At 45.6% G+C, this 23,658-nt stretch overlaps 1 protein-coding gene across 1 annotated transcript in view; it reads left to right on the forward strand.

Annotated features, from left to right (window-relative positions):
• The window catches only part of LOC118832099, a 171,918-nt gene that overhangs the window by 134,429 nt on the left and 13,831 nt on the right, over window positions 1-23,658 (forward strand). Inside the window, exons 61-68 of the mRNA XM_036739540.1 lie at window positions 6,050-6,215; window positions 7,679-7,863; window positions 9,829-9,921; window positions 10,557-10,761; window positions 11,547-11,734; window positions 11,936-12,033; window positions 16,628-16,812; window positions 20,000-20,202. Coding sequence (XP_036595435.1) covers window positions 6,050-6,215; window positions 7,679-7,863; window positions 9,829-9,921; window positions 10,557-10,761; window positions 11,547-11,734; window positions 11,936-12,033; window positions 16,628-16,812; window positions 20,000-20,202 — 1,323 coding nt within the window. The remainder of the gene's footprint in view (window positions 1-6,049; window positions 6,216-7,678; window positions 7,864-9,828; window positions 9,922-10,556; window positions 10,762-11,546; window positions 11,735-11,935; window positions 12,034-16,627; window positions 16,813-19,999; window positions 20,203-23,658) is intronic.

Raw genomic sequence — 23,658 nt, forward strand, 5'->3', positions numbered from 1 at the left:
GGTAATGTCCACCATTCTCCCCATCCAGAAAGGGGGTGAGAGGGGATGCTTTTCTACAGAGTTAAGAATTATCTTCTTGCCCATTTTTCAAGGGAAGCAGGAGGAAAATTTAGCCTCCTGGGGTTATTTCACCTAGGACACACGCATCTTCAACCCGTTAGACAAAGGTAACTTTCAATGATTGGGAAGCTGAGTAGAATTGAACTTGACTGTATGGTTCCTTTGCTACATAGAAGGAAAGAATTGGGCTTTCAGTATGTGGTAGGATGTGAGAATAGCAGTGAATAGAGTACTGGGGCTGGAGTCAGGAAGATTCATCTGCCTGAATCCAGATCTGGCCTTAGACACTTACTAGCTGTCTGACCCTGGGCAAGTCACTTAAGCCTGTTTGCCTCAGTTTCCTCATTGGTAAAATGCTCTGGAGAAGGAAATGGAAAACCACTCCAGGATCTTTGCCAAGAAAACCCCAAATGGGGTCATGGAAAGTTGAACACAGCTTAAACAGCTGAACAACAACCAAGAATGTTAGACCATTGCCTGATTTAAGAGTTATTTGGGACTGAGACGAGTATCTTCTTGGCATAAATTTTTAGGAAAGACTCAGATGAGTAGTTAGATGTTTATCTTACTCGAGACTAGGGGTTCATAATCGGGAGTCTAATCCATGGGTATAATATTTCCAGGAGGTCTATGAAGTTGGATGGGGAAAAAGTGACATATTTATTTTCACTACTCTTTGATTTCCTTTGTAATCCTATGTATTCCAATTTAAAAACATTCTGGCAGGAGTCCATAGGCTTCACCAGATGCCAAAGGGGTCTATGCACAAAACAACATAAGAAGCCCCTTGTCTAGCCAACTCTTGAAGGTCTAATGGACAGTTATCTACAATCAGTCAACCAAAAAGCATTTATTAAATGCCTAAAATAGATTAAAACGCAAGACAAGTTGTCCCCCAAAAGCTGGCCTTGACAAGCTTCCCAGAGTTGGTAGGCATGGCATGGCCTGGTTTTTTGATATGGAATCCTGGATCATTTGGCCCATTTGTCAGTGATCCTTGGGATCAAGATGGGAAAGGGGAACATATAAGCAAGCAGGAGATAACAGGGAAACAGCCACTAGAGGTCAGTAAGAAACCTTGGTTCCCTAGGGCATGGCCATACAAGGTCTCCCATGCCTATGTTTGCAATGTGGGGAGTGAGTTACACTATTATCATCCTCACTGTAGTAGTTGTATAGAACTTTAAGGTTTGCAAAGAGCTTTATAAATATTATCTCATCTTAATCTCACCACCATCCTGGGAGGTAGGTGCTACTATTTATTTTTTTTCATTCATTCATTCACTCATTTATTTATTTATTTATTTATTGTAAGGAAACTAAGGTAAGCAGAGGTTAAGTGACTTGCCCAGGGTCACACAGCTAGTAAGTGTCTGAGATAGGATTTGAACTCAGATCTCTCTGATTCCAGGTCTAGTGCTTTCTCTACTGTGCCACCTACACAAGGATGATCGGTACATCTACCTCCGTGAGAGATCTGGGCAATGATGTTCTTTCCCAAGGCCAGCATTGGGATTTTTTTCATGATTCTATTTTGTTGCCTGTGTGACTTTGGGCAAGTCATTTCCCATCTCTGGGCCTCAATTTCCTCGTCTGTAAAATGAGAGGATTAGATGAGATATTGAACTAAGTTTCCATGCAGGGTGTCCCAAGAGTCTTAATGCAGCTTTCTTAACTTAAAATTGCACTAAGACTTTTGGGACAGGCTGTAAGTCTACAAGCCTATGAAAAGTGGGCACTCAACTCCAATGCTGATCATCTCCTGGAATAAAATATATGCCAAAGCACTTTGCAAACTGTGTAGCACCATTATATGCAGGATCAGAACCAGGAGGGAGGCCTCAAGGGGGCCTATCAGCATCCTTCCTGCTTTGAAGAGCACAGGAGTTCTGAGAGGCCTTACAGATGGAGGTGAGAAGGAAAATCCCTGTGGGAAGTACCCTTAAACTCAAAATTCACCTCAGATGGACAAGAGGGAAGAAAGGAGGATAAGAGGAATTATTGGAATGGTTTCCCTCGGCACTGTTTAGACCTCTGAGCCAATGACAAGAGGGGAGGGCCTATAGAAAGGAGTTCTGGCTAGAGCTGGACAAAGCATTGAGACAAGCCATCAGAGCCTTTTTAATCTGCAGACTCACCCACCCAGCAAAGAGGAGTGGATTAGCTAATATCAGGCCCCCTAGGCAAGAAGGGATTCTCGAGAGTACCAGGCACTTCTCCCTTGGGGACGGGCAAAGAAGCAGGGGTCCCCTCTTCCACTCCAAAGAGAAAGGGGTATGAGTGAGACCTAGAGGAGGAATTTTGGTCTGGAGAGAGGAAAGCTGTAGATGCCACTGGCTGGAACATTGAAAAAATCCCTCTCCTGGTTGTGAGAGTGACTAGAAAAGGGAACAATTGCTTGCTTATTCGCTGGGGGAGGGGAGAGTATTGAGGGATGTCAGAAGTGAGCAGAGTGTTGGTGTATATGGAAAGCGGTAGTTAGAAGCTGGACGGATACTGAGAACGCTAGAACATGGAAAGAGAGACAGAGACTGAGGAGTGTGCATTTCAGGACGAGAACAGAGTAGCATAGGGAGATTAGGGGTGGAGGTTGTACCTGCCACCCCAAGGCACAGCGCAGCACTTACCTCATATCTCCTTCCTCTGTGTAGACACTGTAGTGTGTAAATGTGTGTGTGCAGGGATGTAAGATAAATGGTTGGTTGTTGTCCTTCACTCTCAAAGAAGACCAAAGTGACATCACTTCGTTGGGGTTAAGGTACAGTGCATCTGACTGTGGCTGATCAGACCAATACGAGCTCGGAAGGCTCTACCACAGGTCAGGCACAAATAGTCCACATGAACATTTAGAACAGAAATGTCTCTAAATTTGGGCATCCCGTGTTTCTTTCGAGCTACTGCCATTCTGCTTGGTACACAAAGCACAGAGCCTTCTTTGATGCAGGCGCGCCATGCTGGGTAGTCCTGTGCCAGGGTCTCCCACGTCTCATGACTGATACCAAAGTTCTTCCGAGAGACCTTGAGAGTGTCCTCGGATTGCATTGTCTGGCCTCTCGTTTCAACAATTCAGCTAGCAGCTGTTGTTGGGGTGTAAGACCAACCCAAGCCCAACAACAAGAATGTTACCAGCACGCTGCAAAGCACAGGTTCTTTTGATCTGCTTTAGTAAGGAAAGCAATGTTTAAGGGGTTGACAAGCTTACTTTAATTCAGGATACATATATCATTCGCTTAGTTCAGGGGAAAAAGCCAGCACCCTGAACTTCAGGACAAAATACAAACAAAGTACAAATGTCAACAGACAGACCTTGTCTGATTCAAATCCCAATACATGGTTGCCAGAGTTTAACGAAGTCTCAGCATCCAGGTTACAAGCTGGAGGGCTCTTAGCTACAGCTGCCCAAAGTCTCTGCCTCAGCACCACCACGAGTGAGAGCCCTGCACAAATGGCTCTGTCTTCACTTCTTACAGGGTTTTAGAGTCATTGAATGTCATCTGAATGACCAGAGCTTGGGCTGCTATGATTGGCTCTTGAGTTAGCCCCTCCCCTTAGGACCCTGGAAGGTTCACATCCACATAGGTTAGGTTAACACCTAATAGGGGTTAGAGCCTGGGGCTTAGCACTTAGTAAGACTCAAGAGGGCATGGCTCTGGAGTTAGCACCTCCCCTTAGCCAGCCCCACCTTGGGCCCCACCCCAGTCACCAATCCACATCCACATAGGTTCCACACATAGGGGTTTGGGCCTGGGGCTTAGCACTTGTAAGGCTCAATGAAATCCACTGAATTACTCAAAGGAAACAAAGGCCAACTAAGTGCTAAGAGCCCATTTTGCTTACCAACACACCTCTGCAGGAGCACTTGCCTTGTGCGAATTCTCCATTAAATAGTCTTTTAGGCAAATGCATATATGTGGCCAGCCCATCAGAGCTGTGCTCTCTGCAGTAGAGTTTGAACCTTGGTAGTTCAACTTGACAAAGGACCTCAGTGTCCCACAATACCTTATCTTGCCAGGTGATCTTCAGAATCTCCCTAAGATAATTCAAATGGAAACAGTTCGTTTTCCTGGTATAATGTCCTGGTTTCACAGGCCTACAGAATGCATGAGCTGGGATGACAGCTATATGTAGATTCCGCCTAGTGTAGCTTCTCTCTGGGTTGTGGACACAGTTGAGCTTGATTCTAGCTTTCTGTTCTTAAAGGAGAGAACCTGGGTGGGGGAGAGAAGGAAGGGGGAACAGGGCACCTAGTACTTCCACCTAGAGTTGTTATATATCCATGAATTGGAGAAAGAATTGCAGATTCCCCCCACCCTTCCTCACAGTGCATTCATGCAGTCTAGAAACGGAGCTCCATCGGGGACCCCTGAGGTGATGACCACATACTCCCCAACAGACACTCCAAAAAAGTCAGATTTTGTCATACAGTGGAAAAAACCCTGGCTCTGGCGGGAAAGGACCTTGGTTCAAATCCTGTCTCTGATGATCACTTTCTGTATGACCTTAAGCAAGTCTTTCTGGGTCGTGGGCACAATCAAGTTTGCTCCCAGCTTTCTGTTCTCAAAAGAGAGAGAACCTCGTGAGCCTCTTTTCCTCGTCTGTAAAAATGAGTGGGTTGGACTAGACAGTATGTGAAGTCCCTTCCAGCTGTAGAAGGCTATGAGATTAGGCGGACAAATTGGTGGGTGTCTGGCCCTGGACCTGAAGCTGCGTTCTGGTCCTCAGGGCTCTGGGACACTGGCCAGCATTCCCATTCCTCAGGTCACGGGTGTCCCCTCTGTCTGCTGTCAAACAAAGGGACAGCGTGGGCTGGCCCTGAGATCCTGAGTCAGTGTCCAATTCCCCACTTTTGGGGATGGGGATGGGTGGGGGAGGGGAGGCAGGCTGCTTCTGCTTGCATCATACTGCCATCTAGCGGCAGGTGCTGGAAGGAAACGCGTCCCTATCTATTTAGCCAAGCATCCCTCCCTCTTGGTCATATTCAGTCTCTCAGGGCCCATAATCCACAGACAGATGGGCTGCCTTTCCCCATTATCACAGCCCCAGGGCCTCCATTCCTGCAGAAAAGATTAATAACTGTTCCTATTACTTCCTCCCATGATAGAAATGGCAACCCCAGCATTGGACCACGGAAAGTACTCTGACCCTGGAGTCAGAGGTCCTGGATTCAAATTTTGACTCTGACCCTACCAGGGTGACTTTGGAGAAGTTGCTTAACCTGCTCTGGGCCTCAGTTTCCTTATCTGTAAAATGAGGGGGTTGATCTAGATGGCCTCTGAGGTCCTTTCTGGCTCTATCAAGAGCTATGATTCTGCTCCTGCATCAATGCTTTGGCTTACATTTTCTCCTAGGGAATGTCCAGCAGCCCTATGAGACAGGCTGAGCATGGGTTACATCATATATAATGTCCTATATTATATCATAGGATAAGAGCTAGAAGGGTCCTGGGAAGTCACCTAGTGCAACCTATTCATTTTACAGGTGAGGAAACTGAGGCCTTGGAGACTTGCTCAGGGTCACCCCAGTGACAGACGCACCCTCTGTAGTGAAAGAGGCAGGATTAGAACCTGGGTCTTTGGACTCCAAATTCAGCCCTCTTACCCCTGCCCCAGCCTCCCGTACCACTCTATCTCTCCTTATTGGCCCCATTTTAAGGATGGGGACCGACTTCATGACTCTTATGGCAGGTTAATGCCAGAGATGTTTTGGGGGCAAGGGAGCCTCCGGTTTGATGCCCACATTACCCAGGGAACCGCTTTCTTCCCATAGGGGAAGTCTATATATGAAGTCTCTCATATTACCCTTTTACTTCAGAACCTAACATTTTCTTCCACATCATTATTATTCAGAACTACAGGAGGGAGGGAGACTAGGGAGCCAGAGAAGATGTAAGGAAGGTGTCAGCCCTATTGTTCTCGGACTTGCCTTTTTTGGGAGGGCAGGAGAGGGTCATGATCAACTTGATAGACTTGAGTTTCTCTCTCAACTATAGCTGAGGGCACCGGGAGATCAGCAAGTAAGTCTGCTGGGAAGGGTCACTGCATCAGCCTCTCAGAGAGTAGTCTTGCTTCAGGGGAGCATGGAAAGAGAGGAAAAATGGGAGTTGACAGCTTCCCGGTCCCCAGACTGTCTCCGGGCTTACCTGGCATATGGAAAAGGTAGGTGAAGGCATCAGCAACCTTTGGGAATATGTATGTGTATTTTGGGGCAGCCAGGTGGCACAGTGGATAGAGTGTTGTACTTAGATCAGGAAGATTCATCTTCCAGAGTTCAAATCTGGCCTCAGACGTTTACTACCTGTGTGACCCTGAACAAGTCACTTAACCGTGTTTGCCTCAATTTCCTCATCTGTAAATTGAGGTGGAGAAGGAAATGGCAAACCACTCCAGTATAAAACCTCTAATGGGGTCACACAGAGTTGGGCATGACTGAAAACATCTGAACTGAAATGTGTATCTTATCCAGAGAAAAGGACTCATAGTTGAAAGAGCCTTCTAGGGTCATCTCGATCCAATCCATGTCTGAAGAGGTATCCTCTCCGTAACACAGTGGACAAGTGGTTTATCCAGCCCCTACTTAAAGACCCAGTGATAGAAGACTTACTAACTCCCACTTCTACTTAGGACTAGTTGTAACTGTTAGAGAAATTTTCTTTATATCCAACCAAAAATTTGCCTCTGTCCATTGTTACTAGTCTGTCCTCAGGCCATATAAAACATGTCAAATGAATATTGGGTGGTGCTGGTGGTAGATCGTAATTGATAGAAAACTCAAACAAGAAAAGACAAATTTACATTTATAAAATTAGGATAGATTTTAAAATATCATTCATTTTTTATATTGCCTAGATTTCCACCTGTATCCCTTCCCCCTCCTTACAGGGTTATTCCTTATAACAAAGGATCTTTTAAAAGAAAAAGGAAGAAAAGAGAAAAATAATTCAGTAAAATGGATCAATATATCAAAAAAAATCTAATGTTAAATGCAATATTCCACAATTGTGGACCCCAACATCTGCAAAGGAGAAGGGGAGGGAGAAAAGAGGCGTCTTCTCACCTCTCATCTTTGGGAACAATCTTTACTTACTTTGAAGGGCTTACTCTGATTGGAGCTGATATCCCTCTCTACCCCTGGGGAAACCCTCACTTTGGGGGTACAAATGTGACTGCCAACTCTGCCCAGTAATCTAGCTTGATTCTTATTCACCATTTATTTGTAGGACACCTGTTGTGTGCCCTGTATTGTTAAGTGTTGTGAAGAATACCAAAATGTGCTCCCTGCCCTTTAAATTGGCTGTCTCCTATTCCATGCATAGAAAGTATTCCTTTCTCACCACCATCTCTTAGAATCTCTAGCTTCCTTCAAGGGTCTCCTTTCACATGAAGCCTTTCCTGATCTTCACACACACACACACACACACACACACACACACACACACCCATGCTAGTGCCCTCTCCCCCCAAATTATCTTATATCTACTTTGTATCTACTGTGTTTATACATGTTTGATAATTTATATCCAACCTATTATGAGTATGGCCCTTTCCACTTCAGGGACCAGTATCAGAGAAGCCAAATGAGAAGCATTCTGGTGAATCAATTTGTTCTTTCATTGCCCTAGGGACAAAGGAGGAGGGTGTGGAGATCAGTGCCTGCTCTGATGGAAGGCAAGTGGCTAAGGCTGAGGCTGTGCTTCGTGCCTTTGGTGGACAAAATGAACACTTGGGCCAGCTGATCCTCAGGGCTGCCAACCAGAGTCTAAGCCTGGCTGCACATGGCTGCATCACCCCCATTGGGAATATGGAGGTAAACTTGCACAGGCTGCTCTGTGTGGGGCTACGTGTGGCAGGGGTGGGGTGGGGTGGTCTTTGAGTGGGGTCCAAAAGAGGAGAGAGTGACAGGTCATTTTAAATCTACAGCTCAGAAGGAGTAGATTTCAGAAAATGTAGCATTTATTATGTGCCAGTCACTGTATAAGTGTCAGGGGTACAAATACAATCAAGCAAGATGGTCCCTACATTCAAGAAGCTTCCACAGTAACATAGGAAAACAACTCATACAAGGGTCCTAGTAAATGGGTAGGGAGTAGGGGTATGTGAGTGAAGATAATGCCTCCAGTGAAGAGAAGAAACCTGGACCATTGAGGCAAGAGAGATGTGAAGCCAGGCCGAAGTCTTTCCTGAATGGTGGTCCTGATGAGAATAGTCACCAATTAGGAGAGGAAGGTCCTAGTGCAGAGTCTTGCACTGATATATCAGATGAGGAAAAGGAGGTGGAGTTTGGAGAGTCAAGAGTCAGAGATGGCAAAGGCATAGTCTTTGGTTTTTCTTTATGTATTTTTGCTCTTTGTTAGAGATGGGCAAATAGCTTCCAGATCCTTCCTCCTCACCCCCACCTTTTTGGTTTCTGAGAAGTAAGTAGATGGTCTAAGTAAGAAGAGACTTGGGCTAGGAGGAAGTAGATTGGGGCTCAAATTTCTGCTCCATCACCTCCTATATGATCTATAATATATTGGAGAAGTCAGCCCACCTCTTTGGGCCTCCTTTTCCTCAATTGCCCAATGGGGAGAACACTCCCTGACCTCTACACATACCCAGGCTGGGGAGTGTATGAGGATAGGATGGGGTAATTGCTGTGAAAGTCTGGAAATACAAGCGATATTCAGGTACAAGGATTTCTGTTTGTAACGTTGTTGACTCATTTGATTAATTTATTACTAGAATATAATATTATACATCATTATATAATATTATATTAATGTAATTAAAAAATTAATTGCGGGTGTTAAAAGTTTAAAGAAACAAAGCCCAGTTGTTAGTGCCTCTCTCTCTCTCCCTCTGTGTCTCTCTCTGTGTCTGTCTCTGTGTCTATCTCTCTCTCTGTCTCTGTCTCTGCCTCTCTGTCTGTCTCTGTCTGTCTGTCTGTCTATCTCTATCTCTTCCCCTCCCACCGCAAACGCCCATGTCTAGAGCTTCCCCTTTGAGAATAGGCCCCTGGGGCAAACTTTTGGGACAACATGGACAAGAGTCACACTGCAGGCACAGACAGGCAGGGCTGGGTGGCAATCTGCACTGCATCGTTGAAGGGAATTCCCAAATCAATGAAATCACCGATCCATCTGAATAGATGAAAATTGCTGAGGGGAAGATATCACATACACTCCTGCTCCTTGTACATCCTCTCTCCTTCTGACTGAGAAGAACCAAGTATTTAACACCTACAGATTCCCTCGAGGAGATTATATGTGTGTGTGCATGTATATGTATGCACACATACAGATATATACATATACAGATGTATACACACATACATATGATAAAATAATATATAGTATATTTTTATATATTCTTGGGGGAATTTATATATACATACCTATACATATATAAATGGAGGTAAATCTGCCCAAGCCTCTCTGTGTGGCTCTACGTATCAAGTGGGCACCTTAAGTAGAACCCCACTTAAGGAGAGAGATGAGTTATTTACAATCTACAGCTTGTGGAAGAGCTAGACTTCAGAAAATAGAGCATTTATTAAGCTCTATCTATATATACATATATGTATATGTATGTATGTGTAGGTATATGTTTGCGTGTGTATGCGTGTGTATATGTTTATGTAATAAATCAAACAGATGAAGAGAATGGGCTATTCCTATAATCTATTGGACTCTCCTCAACCTTTGCCTCTCCAGTCCTAGCTCCTACTTCAATAGCCTACAAGCCCAACTCAGGCTGTTTCTACTTACCTGGTCCTGCGTTTGTGTTTCTACAGTCCAAACTGGCCCAAGTTGGGTCTCACCTACAAGCCAGACTCGTGGAGAAGTTCCAGGTGTTTGATACCTACCTCCAGGAGTTCCAGGACCTGGTGCGTTGGCCTGGCCAAGCCTGGCCTCTTCTGTTGCTGGATGGTTCTGGGGGCTGAATCCTAGCTTGGTAACAGGGCGTCAAAGTTTCAACCATGCTTCCTCTTTCATTCAGCTTGATTTTGCCTTTATTCTTCCTTCCATTGAGGGTGAGATTATCTCAGAGAGCATGAAAATATCATCCCTATTACCCTGCCTAGCTATGAAAATAGTGGGAGAATTGGGTGGACATGTGGATTTAGGTGGGATGTGGAATAAGGGAGGAGAAATATTAGAGGCTAGGGGAAAATGAGAGAGAGAGAGGTATAAGGGGATCAGAGGGACTGTGGGATGATGGAAAGATATAAGGGGTTGATGCCCTATTTCTGGAGTCTAGGGCAGAGCTCTCTGAATCAGGGAGTGGCCCTGTAGATGGAAAATCCCTTGTCCCACACTAACTCTACAATTTGCTAGATAAAGAGAACCTTCTTCATATCTAAAGTTATGCCAGATTAAGGCTCTGGTGCCCTGGGAATGGAGGCAAAACTACCCAGAAATCCCAAGCCTGAGTTCTTAGGAGGGTGAAGGGGCCAGAGGAGATTCTCCAGCCTTCAGGGCTGCCGACAGTTAGTGGGGGATTTCCTCTCTGGGCTGGCAGGTGCAACAGATTGACTTCCTGGACAGTGCAACTGGCTGGCTCCTGCAGATGTCCCAGGCTGCCGTGAGAGCACTCCAGGCTGGGGGTAGAGCAGCAGCTGGGCTGTGGAGGCAAAGCTCAGCCAGGCAGGTGTTGAAACATCACCTCCCCCTGCACCTGGAGAGGCTCCAAACCGTTATGGAACAGACACAGAGTGAGTTGCAAAGTAAGTGACTTTTCCCTTGACTCCTCCTCTGGGTCTCATTTGTTCTCTCATTTGCCTCCCCAATATTCCCTACAGAATCTCCTAGGAACCAAGCAGAGAACAGAAAGGAGAGAGAGGAATGAAAAATTGCCCTTACATTGACTTCCTGAATTACTCTAGGCTCTGGGTATTCAGGCCAGTGCTTGTTTGTTGCCTGAGGTGTTGGGACCCCTGCTTCAGGTCCTTTGAAAGACCTTAGTAACAAAGGTGAGGAACCTGAGACCTCAAGGCCACATTGGCCCTAGGGTCAGAGGCCCAAGGCCCTAGGCCTTGAGGACCTAGGATCCTCAAGCACATCCCTTTGACTGAATCCAAACTTCACAGAACAAATCCCCTTAATTAAAATTTTTGTTCTATAAAACTTGGACTCAGGGGCAGCTAGGTGGCACAGTGAGTAGAGCACCAGCCCTGGAGTCAGGAGGACCTGAGTTCAAATTCAGCCTCAGATACTTGACACACTTACTAGCTGTGTGACCTTGGGCAAGTCACTTAACCCCCATTGCCCTGCCTTCCCCCCTCCAAAAAACAACAATAACAACAAAAAAAAAAATAAAACTTGGACTCAGTCAAAAGGCCATACCCAAGCACCTAGAGGACCACATGTGGCCTCGAGGATGCAGGTTCCCCACCCCTGCCTGACTAGGACTAGGCTTGGAAAGGTTCGTCCTCTTTGGTCTGCTGTCCCCCACTCAGGGGAGCTCCTAGAGGTCTCCAGCTGGAGGGCTAGGGATGGCTAACTCTTGCAGAGCCATTAGCCACGCTGAAGGATGCCTACTACGAAGTCACACTCAAACCCCTGGATGAGGTGTGGCAGGAGAGGACTGAGGAGGCTATGAAGAGGATGCAGGCCTGTGTGCCCTCAGGGATGAAGGACACCTGGCTCATGAGACCAATCCTGCTGTCTCTACAAGCTGTGAAGGGTGCCCTAGATCTGGTGAGTCCCAGACAGAATATATCTCCTCCCATCCCTCCCCCCTCCCTTCAGGGATGAACAGTGGGTTGTGGCTCAGGTACCTTATTAGGCCAATAGCTGAGCACCCTGGTAGTGAGGGGGCAACCACAAGAACCATAACTGGAGGGAGTCTGGAGGGAGTGGGAGGCTGATTCCTTACTGTGGCTGCCTCTTCTTCACCAGGCTGCCCACCAGATACTAAAGTGGGCAGAAGCCAAATTCTCCAGAGCAATACGAAGAATACGGAAACCCTTGTCCAGTATTTACAGCTTCTCTGCCAGGTAATGTGGCTGAAGGAGGTATGTTGTTGTTGTTGTTGCTAAAGGAAATTTCCTCTGCCCTGAAGATCAATATTTATTCAGTTACTTAATAGTTGTAGACAGCTGCCTAGGATTTGCCCAAGGTCACAGAGCCACCATGTGTCAGAGTTGGGATTTGAACCCAGCTCTTCCTTGAGGCCAGTTTTCAATCCTTTACAGTACCTCCTTGCTGCCTCTCTCATTTGTTATTTAATTTGAACCCCATAGTGCTCATGTCCGCTAGGCAGAGTAGGCATGGTTTTCCCCATTTGACCTAGGAAGCCAAAAGCTGGAGAGGTTCCCCCTCCCCAATGTATCCTCCACTTACTCTCTATTGAATAAAGGATGAATTCTTCATCTAGACATTCAAGGCTCTCCCCAATCTGCCTCCAACTTTTACTGTTGCTACTCTCCTTCCCTTTGCCAGTGTTCCGGCTAACCTGTGCTCTCTGTTCCCTGTTCCTGTCCTAACCTCTCTCATCTCCAGGACTTTGCCCACACAGGGAATAAATTTCCTGCCTTTTTTCTTCATCATCGAAAACCCGCATTTCAAGGCTCAAGTCACCCACCTTATCCATAGAGCCTTTTCCCTAAGCGGTCTTTACCAGGATTAAAAAGAAGCTGAACTTTTTGTAATGGTAACAACCAAGCAAGACCCTGAAGGAGAGATAGATGTATCTCTGTCCTTTTTTCTGCAGAAATGGGGGACTGTGGGTGTGGAACTGCACATAGATTGTCAGACGCAACCCATGTGTTGGTTAGTTTTGCTAAATGGTTTTTTCCTATCTTTTCTACTCTTTTTTACAAGGGAAGGCTATCTGGGTAGGGAAGAGTCAACAAATCAACGCAACATAGTGCAGACACTATGCTAAACACTGGGGATACGAGGCTGGACAAAACAACAATGAAGAACAGTCCCTGCCCTCGGGGAGGTCACAGTCTAACTGGGGAGGCAATGTATAAACAACTATGTACAAACAAGACGTATAAAGGATAGATTGGAAATAATCGGCTAAGGAAAGGCACTAATATTAAAGGAGATCAGGAAAGGACTCTTGGAGAAGGTAGAATTTTAGGTGAGTCTTGAGCCAGGAGGCAGAGATGATGAGGAAGAGGATTCCAAGTATGGGAAACAAACGGTGAAAATGCCCAGATTAGGGAGATGATAGGTCGTGTGTGTGTGTGTGTGTGTGTGTGAACAAATAGCAAGTAGACCAAGGTCATTGGATCACAAAATGTGTGTAAAATATGTAAGGTGTAAAAAATATGTCAGGTATAAAAAGACTGGGAAGTTTGGGAGGGGCCTACTTATGAAGGGCCTTAAAGAAGAAGAGGATTTTATATTTGATCCTGGCAGTAATAGGGAGCCAGTGGAGTGCCATGCATTTCAGGAAGATCATTTTGACAACTGAACGGAGGATGGTCTGGAGTCTGGAGAAACTTGAGGCAGGGATAGAGGCCAAAAGGCTCTGGCAATAATCCAGGTGTGGGGTGTTGAGGGCCTACATCGAGGCAGTGGCGGTGTTGGAGGAGAGAAGGGGATGTATAGGAGGGAAATTACAGAAATAAATTCAATAGGCTTTGACAATAGATTGGGTGGGAGAGAAAGAATAAGGGGTGGAGTATGACACCTAGGTTGAAAGCCTGGGAGAATGGGAAGTTGGTGGTACCCTCAACAGTAATGAGAAGAAAGGAAGCAGGGGGATGCTTGAAAGGAAGGATAATGAGTTTAAAGTTGGATAGGTTGAGTTTAAGACATCCAGCTAGGGGTGTCCTATAGGCAGTTGGAGATGCAAGACTGGAGGTCAACGGAAAAGTGAGGGCTGGATAAGTGGATCTGAGAATCACCGGCGTGGAGGTGATCATTGAATCAATGGAAGCTGATGAGGTCGCCAAACAAAATAATATAGAGGGAGAAGAGAAGAGGGCACAGGACTTAGCCTTGGCAGACACCCATGATTAGTACGCCCAACTGCAATGAAGATCCAGTAAAGGAGACTGGGGTCAGACAGGTAGAAAGACAATCAAGACAGATTAGTGTCACAGGAACCTAACAAGTAGAACGTATCAGGGAGAAGAGGGTGGCCAAGGGTGTTGAAAGCTTCAGAGAAGTCAAGAAGGATGAGGATTGAGAAAAAGCCGTTCATTAATTCATTAGATTTGGCCATTAAGAGATCATTGGTACTTATGGAGAGTGTAGATGGGAAAAGAGATATATTTGGAAATAAAGGTGATAATAACAGCAAAATAAAAATTATTTTAAAAGAAAGTAATCTTTCCCTCTCCATGTTTCTTGAAACACTTTGGGCCACATGTTTATGCTACTTGTTGTTCATTTGTGTCCAACTCTTAGTGGACCATGTTGCACCAATTCTGTCCATGAGGTTTTCTCGTAAAGATGCTAGAGTGGTTTGTCATTCCCTTCTCCAGTGAATTAAGGCAAACAGAGGTTAAGCAACTTGCCCAGGGTCACTTTACCTTTGCCCTTAATACTTCTCGATCAATCAATCAAAGAGTGCTTTGTTAGGCCCTGGGGATATAAATCCAATGAAGGAAACAATTTCTGCTCTGAAAGAGTTTCCATTTTACCTTAATGATATCATAGTATATTTGTCCTTTCCCCCATTGGATCACATTCTCCTTGAGGACAAGGTCTGTGTCATCTGAATGCACAGTCAGCACCTACCCCAGTGTGTCACATATTACAGTTGTTGAATAAATGTGTATTGAAATTTGTTGTTGAATTGCTTACGAGAGGCCTGGTTTATTATTGTTGTTGTTGATAATGATGATGGTGGAGGTGGTGGTGATGGGGTGGCGGTGGTGGTGTTGATGGGGTGGCAGCGGTGGCAGTGGCGGTGGTGGTGGTGGTGATGATGATGATAGCGGTGGTGATAGGTAGCATTTATATAGTGCTTTAAGATTTATGCAGTGCTTTATATGATACCTGATTTGATTCTCACAAGAACACTGTGAGGTGGGTGCTGTTATTATCCCCACTTCATAGACGAGGAAACTGAGTCTGGGAGAGATTTAGCGACTTGTTCAGCATCACACAGCCAGTAAGTATCTGAGGCTGAATCTGAAGTCAGAGAGAATCTCTCTCTTCCATCTTCTAGTTTGGCTTTCTTTCCACTACATCTCAGGTCCCCAGATCCACAACATTTGGACTGAGCTGCTGAGCCAGCCATAGATCCTGAGACTAGGGCCAGGCTGATCTCAGAAGGGAAGGTGGCTAAATAGAAACTGAGCTCTTTACATACACCCTGGGAACTGAATGGTCTCCTGACCAGCATCCAACCCAGTTGGAAAGAAAAGACTGACAAGAAGGAGCCACTCTATGAGCCCCTGAGGAAGGGCTCCCTTCCTCTAAAAAGCATCCTTTGCTCCAGAGGAAAACGCCTGCCCTCCTCTCCTGGTGCCAAACCCCAGATTAGTTCCCTTCTGGGTTTTTTCTTTCTCCCTCCTGTTTATTGGTTGACTAACTGACCTCCACCCTGAACAAGGTTTCCATTGTTCCCACGCTAATGAAAAGATTCACTGAGCTACATGCCAATATAATATAAACTTCTTGAGGGCAGAAACTGTTTTGTTTTTTGTCTTTGTAGCCCCAATACAGAGTTTCTGGTACCTAGTAGGCCCTCAGCGAATGCTGGTAAAATTGAATTAAATGGACAGCTGCTGGTGACCTTCTCTTTCCTCTTCCTTTCCTTACTTCCTTTCTCTCCATTCTCTTCCATTCTGCAACCATTGTTTCCCTATTAGACTGTGGGTTCCTTGAGAGCTGAAACTATCTATTTACAACCTCCGAACTTAATGCAGTGTTTGGCACGCCATCGTTTCTTAATAAATGCTTTTGCAGTCATTCAAGCTTTTCATTCGTTTTTTTCAGAATGAAAAGACAAAGAACTAAGAGAAAGAGTATGATGTGGGCTGTGATCATTCATGGGCCCATGCTTAGCACAGTGCCTGGCACAGAGTAGGCGGTGCTTAGCAAATGCTTGTTGATTGTAATTGAACTGTGTGGAGGGGAGAGGGACTTGGAAGGAGATAGGGAGAATCTCTCCTCATCAGGGAATAAGGGCAAGGGAAAAGGCATTGATATAGCACTTACAGTGTGCCAGGCACTGTGCTAAGAGTTTTATAAATATCATCTCATCTGATCCTTACAGCAACTCTGCAAGGTAGGTGCTGTTTACAGACACATTTTACAGTTGAGGAAACTGATAGTAACCTTGAAGAAACAGAGGCAAACTGAGGCTAAGTGACTCACCCAGGGTTACACAGCTAGTAATCGTCTGAGGCTGGATTTGAACTCAGGTCCTCCTGATTCCAGTTGTAGTGGTCTGTCCACTGAGGCACTTAACTGCCTCTTTCCCATCGCTAGAAATCTTCAAGCAGAAGCTGGAAGTTCACTTGGCAGGGATTTTGTAGAGGAGATTCCCATTCAGGTATGGGCTGGATCAAACAGCCTATGAGGTCCTTTCCAGGTTTTAAGTTTCTATGAACCTCTGATTCTGACGATGGCTGGGCAGGTCTTGATCCCCACTCAGAGGTCTCTGTGTGTCCCCTCTAGGAATTGCTCTGTGGTGGTAAGACTTCCAGTGCTACCTGGAGGAGATCAGCCAATGGACTTGACCAAGGTGACCAACTATCTCATCGAGGAGAAGTTGCTACAGCCCCTTCGTGAGCTATACAGCATCAACCTCCTGGCCGAGTACTATCGGATCAAGCATCGGCTGCTGGAGAACCCCTTTGAACGTAAGACCCTCCCCATCTCCCCCCCCTTCCTTGGAACCCAAGGGCTTGCGGGGGGCTCTCTCCATCCTATTCTACCGCATTTATCTCAGCCCTTTAAGAAAAAAAGTCAGTAGTGACCTATCAAGATGGGGGAAAAGATGATAAGTAATATATCTGATGACACAACAGCAGAGAGGGAAACTCGAAGGCTCATAGACCTAAAGCTACTTTAGGAAGGGAACTTCCTAAAGGAAGAGAATTCAGTCCCCTCAACTGATAAAGAAGAAAACTGAATTCCCCTCATTTTTTTATGGAAGAGGAAACCTAAGGCCCAGAGAGATGAAATTTGCCCTGGAAGAGAACCCAGGCCTCCTGAGTCCCAGGCCCAAAAGTTCATAAGACCATGAATTTAGAGCCTTAGAGACCATTGAATCCACCCCTTTATTTTACAGGTGAGGAGACCGAGGCACAGAAAGCTTACCTAACTTCTCCATAGTCATACATATTACATGCCTGAGGCAAAATTTGAACCCGGGTCTTCCCGATGCCATACAGCCTCTCTAATTTTGAGAGGCTTGCCCTGGTTGGGCAGACCTCTGTATAATTTGGGGTTGGATAAGCACATTTTTGAAAAAACAATTTCTAGAGAAATGGAATAGAAGTCATACATGGGACCAGCTGTTTTTTGAGTGCTCAGAATTGGGCTAACCACTAAAGCAGGGTTTGTTGCATGGACCCCTTTGGCAGTCCTATGAAATCTATGGGCCCCTTCTCAGAATAATGTTTTTAAATGCCTAAAATAAAATCCATAGGATTATAAAAGAGACCAATTATGTTGAAATATAGTTCTCAAAATATTTTTTAAAATAATAAGCTCACAGACCCCAAGTTAAGAATCCTTGCTTTAAATGCCTGACAGAAAGAGGTTCTTGCCCAGGCCCAAGGGCCAGGGTTGGGGGTGAAAAGGGTGAGAAAGCAGAGTCCTCAGCAGTGAGCCGCAGCCAAGAACAGAAGCCAGACCTCCCTCAAGCCTTGGAGTGGGCTGGCTCCAAAAGCCCAAAGGACCCCTCTGATTCCTAAGAAGTTGAGGGGTGGGAGGTAGGGCTCATCTAGTACACAGAACCAAGTGGAGCTTTTTTTTAAAAGCAGGAAGTCAGAAAGGCCAAACGAAAGGTAATTAAATCCAGACTCAACCCCCCTCTCCCCTCAGCCCAGGCCCAGGGGGCTGCAGACGAGAAGTAAGAGCAGAGCCAGACCCCTTCCTGGGAAAGGACCAATGAGGTTTAGAAAATGGTGCCCCCGGGGAGACTGGGTTTGAGGGAGGAGTTGGGATTTTTATTTTCCAGCTTCAGTATGAATGGTCTCTGTCTCCACTTCAACCACTGTAACCACATCATGTGAGAGCCCCAACTGATTCAGAAATGAGAATGGACACCACCTCCCTTAGGGTCTCTTGATGTGTAGCCCATCTGGGACTGGCCAGCCAAAAAGTTGAAGCAGCACGTGTTTATTGAGGGCCTACTGTGTGCCCAGTATCAGATTTACTCCCTATTTGTTTCTGTTCTTTTCCGTCCTTTTTGAAGAGGCAGAGGATAGGAGCATCAAATTTAGAGCTAGGAAGGTTATTGAGAGCTAGGAAGGTTTGGAGCTAGGTAGTTAGGTCAGAGGTTATCTAGCCCAACCCTCTCATTGTACAGACGAGGCAACTGAGTGAAAATGAAGAAAATTAAGTGACTTGCTATGAAGCTGTCCCACCCAGTGCAGTGGGAGCTACAGGGAAGGAAGGGACTTACCCACTAGGAACCACTTTGCATACGTGAGCTCATTTACTACTCATAACACGAAGGTGGTCTAGGTATAATTATCTCTAGTGTACAGATGTGGAAAACTGAGTCATGCAGGGGTTAACTGACCTGCTCAAAGTCACACAGCTAATAAATAGTAGGATCATAGACTGGAAGGGACGTTAGAGTCCACCTCTCTTATTTTACAAAAGAGGAAACTGAGGCCTGAAGAAGTTAGAGTAACAGATTGAAAGAGGCAAGGTCAGGAAGATCTGGGGTTTTGTCCAGGCTCAGACACTAGATGTGTTACCCTGGGCAAGTTGTTTAACCTCTCTGGGCCTCATTTTTTTCATCTGTAAAATGAAGGACATCTATGGTCCCTTTTAACTCTAAATCTATGATTTGCCCAAGATCACACAGATTATAAATGATAGGAGTAAAATTGAACCCAGGACTTCTGATAGTACCTATCCATGCTACCTCTCTTACTGCCCTGCCCTGGAAGAGCTTGGTCTAACTGGGGAGATAAGGATTACACCCTTGAAATGATTAGCGAACAAGACAAGAGAGTTCATAGTCCTAAGGCTGACTTCCAGGGTCCTTCTACTCCAGGCAGACTTAGGCCAGCCTGCTAACATACAGAGATAAGGAAAAGATCACCAGTGAAAACAACCCGAATTATAACCTCTCCCAAAATCATCCCAACCTTCCATCCATCCCCACAAAACCTCCAGAGCCACTGACATGGGACCTGATAGATGGGGCAGACAGTTTCTGCTCCTCCCCTTGCCCTCTACCCTCCTGTCAAAAAGGACTGAAATGACCAAGAGCCAGGAAAGCAGAGGGGAGAGGGAGAAGAGGAGAAGCCAGCACCTGAATCAACACTTGGGAGCACCCTTGAAATACAGCCAAATCACCTTCAAGCCCTAAGTGCTCCTGGGTTTTTATTTTGGAGATCCAGGACTCAGTTCGTGGGTGCAAGATGGGGTGAGGGACCTAGCAAAGGGGCCCCACAGGATGCAGCCTGGTGTCCTTGCAGTCTGATCATAAAAAGAGGATAAAACCTGCACCATCCACCAAACAGAACTTGATGCTTTGTCAGATGTAAGGTGCCAAATCAGTGTGAGGCTTCAGCTGCTGAACTGCAGAGAGCCCCATTTCCTTCTCTATAAAAGAAAGCTTTCAGTGAGAAGTTCTGAGCTTTAAAGTCCTTTGTTGTTCTCTGACCTGCTGTGTGAGGGTGTGCACTCAGAGGCAAAACCCTGCAGGTTTCCTCAAGTACTTGGTTGCTCTCCAGGGGAGCTTATCGCCTTATCCCAGAGATGACTCCTTATCCTAGCCACACCCCAAGCCCTAAAAGTTCAAGTGTTAATGGCTAACCATGCCCAGAACATAACGCTGGCTTTGTGCCTCTTCTCCACCAGACCATGCAGTGATGATTGGGGACAGGCACGTGCTGACATTCGATGGGCAGGCCTATGACCTTACCTCCAAATGCAGCCTGTTGCTCGCCAAAGACTTCGCTCATAACTCCTTCATGTTTTTACTGAACCAGCCGAACACAGGACCTAGATCCCTGTATGTGGAGCTGAATCACACAGCCTTTATCATCTATCCGGGGCTGAAGGTAAGAGAGGATGGAGGAGAAAGAAGGTGATGGGACAAATCGGTGTTTCAGACCTGAGTGTAATGGGCTCATGTGAGCACATGCATGTGCGCACGTGCACTCGTGTGCACGCACACACACACACACACACACACACACACACTGTACATAAAATTGTTTCCTACTCTTCAAGACCCCATCGGGTTTTCTTGGCAAAGATACTGGAGTGGTTTGCCTTTTCCTTCTCTGGCTCATTTTACAGATGAGTAAAGCAAAGCAAACAGGGTTAAGTGACTTGCCCAGGGTCACAAATCTAGTAAGCATCTAAGGCTAGATTTGAACTCAGGAAAATGAGTCTTCCTGACTCTAGGCCCAGCACTCTATCCACTGTACCACCCAGCTGCCTACGTAGGATTACCTTTTTTGAATCTAGGGATCCCATCTGCATATTTCTCCAATGGTAACCATGTCCTGCTTCCACTTCTCAATGAATCATGGATCTAGAACTGAAACGGACTTAGGTCAGGCCATCAAGTCAACAAATATTTATTAAGTATCTACCAGTATCAGACACCGGGCTTAGGGATGCAAAGAAAGGCAAAACAATCCATCCCCTCAAGGGGTCCACAGTCTAATGAGAGAGATAACATACAAACTAGGTATGAACAAACTTCAGAGAGCTGAAAGGGATCTCAGGGGCCATCTTGTCCAACCCTCTTAACTGATGAAGAAGAAGCAATAGAAGGATTTATTGAAGTGACTTGTTCAAGGTCAAGATGGGTAATGAGTGGCAGACCTGGGTTCTAGAACTCTAAATTTAGTGTTCTTTCCTTTGCCACATGCTCTCTGACCCCAAGCTGTATGGTGACGTTTAGATCCAACGTGACGACTGATTTATTGATGGGGCAGAAGGATATGTGTGACTCCTCCTGGAAGACTCAACCATACCTCTAACTCTTCATTACCTGGAGTAGGATGGGGACTGCCACGAGGACCAAAGGAGGCTTTTTTGTAATAATGGAATGACTGTTACTGCCCGGGTCCCCTCGCCTAGCACTCAAAAGAGCCATCACCTGATAGTGGCCCTTACTTAATGAGAGATGGTATAATAACCTTCCTCTTGAATCCCCACCATCCACCCCATGACACTCGAGAATTACGGGGGTCGGAATCTTTAAAACATCACTCTTGGAAGGCTGTTCATTAATTCCTCAAGTAAAATAGTGACACAGATATCTGGTCTCACGATGAGGATAACACAGCTGATCACGGAAGGAGCAGGGCTTGAATGCTGCCACCAGGAAGGAAGTTGCATGAGGAAAAAAACCATCCACTGAAGCCTTTTCTTTTTCTTCCTCCCTGATAGAGGGAAAAGGGCATGGGGTATGGCATCACAGGACCTGAGTTTGAACCCCAGCTCTGCCTCTCACTGCCTGTGAGATCCTATGGTGCTTTATATCTTTAGCTTCACTTTCCTTATCTTCAAAATGAGGTGGGGTTGGGCTCTGAGCACCTTTCCAGCACTGAATCTATGCTCCTATGACCTTTGGGCCCCTTGCTTTGGATTCCCATTGACAGAGGGGGTCTCAGCTTTTGGGGTGTCACAGATTCCTCCGGCAGTCTGTTAAAGCCTGGGGATCCCTTCTTGGAATATTTTTAAATGCATATGGTAAAATATATAGAATTACAAAAAAAATTATATTAAAATTCAGCTATCAAAATACTTCTAAAAAATAATTTCATGGTTAAGAACCCTTGCTTCCATGGATTCTAACCTAACTCTCTGGACTAGTTACCTCTGTGAACTGCTTTTGGACCTCAGAACAACATTCTGATAATATTTTTGGATGGTGGCTTAGACCCCACCCCTACCCTGTTTCCCTGGGTGAGTTCTTTCTGGGGATGGGTGGAAGGACAAACCTCACAGTTGTGTCTCCTATTACAACTCCAAATAAATCTCCCTCCTCCCCCAGCTCTGTGTGAGTCTGTGCATCTTAAAAGGCCTCCAGCCAGTGGCTTATGAGCTCTAAGAGTTGGACCATCCCCCGCCCCCCCCCCCCAACAAAGCTGGTTTATATTCTGGGAACTTTTGAAACCTTGCTAGAAGCGGTGATTAGCTCCAGAAGCAGATAGCATCAGCTGCCCTGCCTGCCTGAACTGCCTGCAGCACAATGAGCCCCCCAGAGTCCTTCACCAGGTGGGCAGAAGACCTCCCAGAGTTTCTGGTTCAATGAAAACTGTTTATAGCCCTCCATGCTTAGGGCCCCTCTCCAGTCTGGGCCAAGGACACATGGGGAAAGCAAAAGAATTTGTTGTAACCTTTGCTGGCTCCTTTTGGTAGTGGGAACACTGGACCTGTCCGCATCCCAGAACTGCAATATCTTAGGATCACAGATTCCAAGCGGAAAAGGCCTGCAGAGACCATCTAATTTTGCTCTTTTGGGGATTTCTTTGTCCTATATTCCCACACTTAATACAATGCATGTTGCATGGTCAGTGTTTAAATGCTTATTGACTTCAATTTCTTCATTTTATAGAAAAGGACAATTGAGGACCGGGGAAATTAAATGCCTTACTCGAAGTCCACAGCTAGTAAGCATTAGGGGCAAGATTTGAAACCAGACCCTTTGTTTCTACAAGCAAGGATTCTTAACCTTTATTGGCAGCAATGACCCCTTTGCTAGTTTGGTGAAGTCCATGAACCCCTCCTGGAATGATTAATCTGTAAATACTCACTAAGTACCTACTATGTGCCAGACATAGTGCTGATGTTTTTAACTGCATAAGATAGCATGCATGGAATTAATATAGCATACATATTAAATTAGCACACATAGGGACAGTTAGATGGTACAGTGGATAGAGTACCAGGCCTGGAGTCAGGAAGACTCATATTCCTAAGTTCAAATCTGGTCGCAAATACTTATTAGCTGTATGATCTTGGGCAAGTCACTTATCCCCATTTGCCTCAGTTTCCTTATCTGTAAAATGAGCTGAAGAAGGAAATGGCAAATGCCAAGAAAACTCCATTAAGAGTCGGACACATCCTACTGCCCCACCGCGGAATTTTAATATATGAAAGTAGTTTATGTACCCACCCAAAATGTACCCTTTTTACATGAATTATGGTTTCTGTCCCTACTTTTCCCCTGCATTCACCCCATATACTGTAGGACCCTTCCTGTGGTTGATGGCTGCCTGGATTAGTTAGAGGACACCCAGGATAGTTTGCAGGGTATCCTATGGGCAGTCATGCAAATTCTATTTCAGTTGCCACTAGACTCTCCCATTACATATACCCCTTCGCCTCTAAGGCCTTGGGTAAAGGGTATCAGATCTATCTGTCCCCCCCCAAACCTATGTGCTGATAGATTTTGGAAAAATCAGTTCATGATAGGAAGCCATCCCATAACTCAAGTGTTAAAAGAACAAAAACAAAACAAAACAAGAAACTTCATGGCTATGAGATAAGGCTAA

This window comes from Trichosurus vulpecula, chromosome 9, assembly GCF_011100635.1.
Source record: "Trichosurus vulpecula isolate mTriVul1 chromosome 9, mTriVul1.pri, whole genome shotgun sequence".
NCBI classification, from domain to species: domain Eukaryota; kingdom Metazoa; phylum Chordata; class Mammalia; order Diprotodontia; family Phalangeridae; genus Trichosurus; species Trichosurus vulpecula.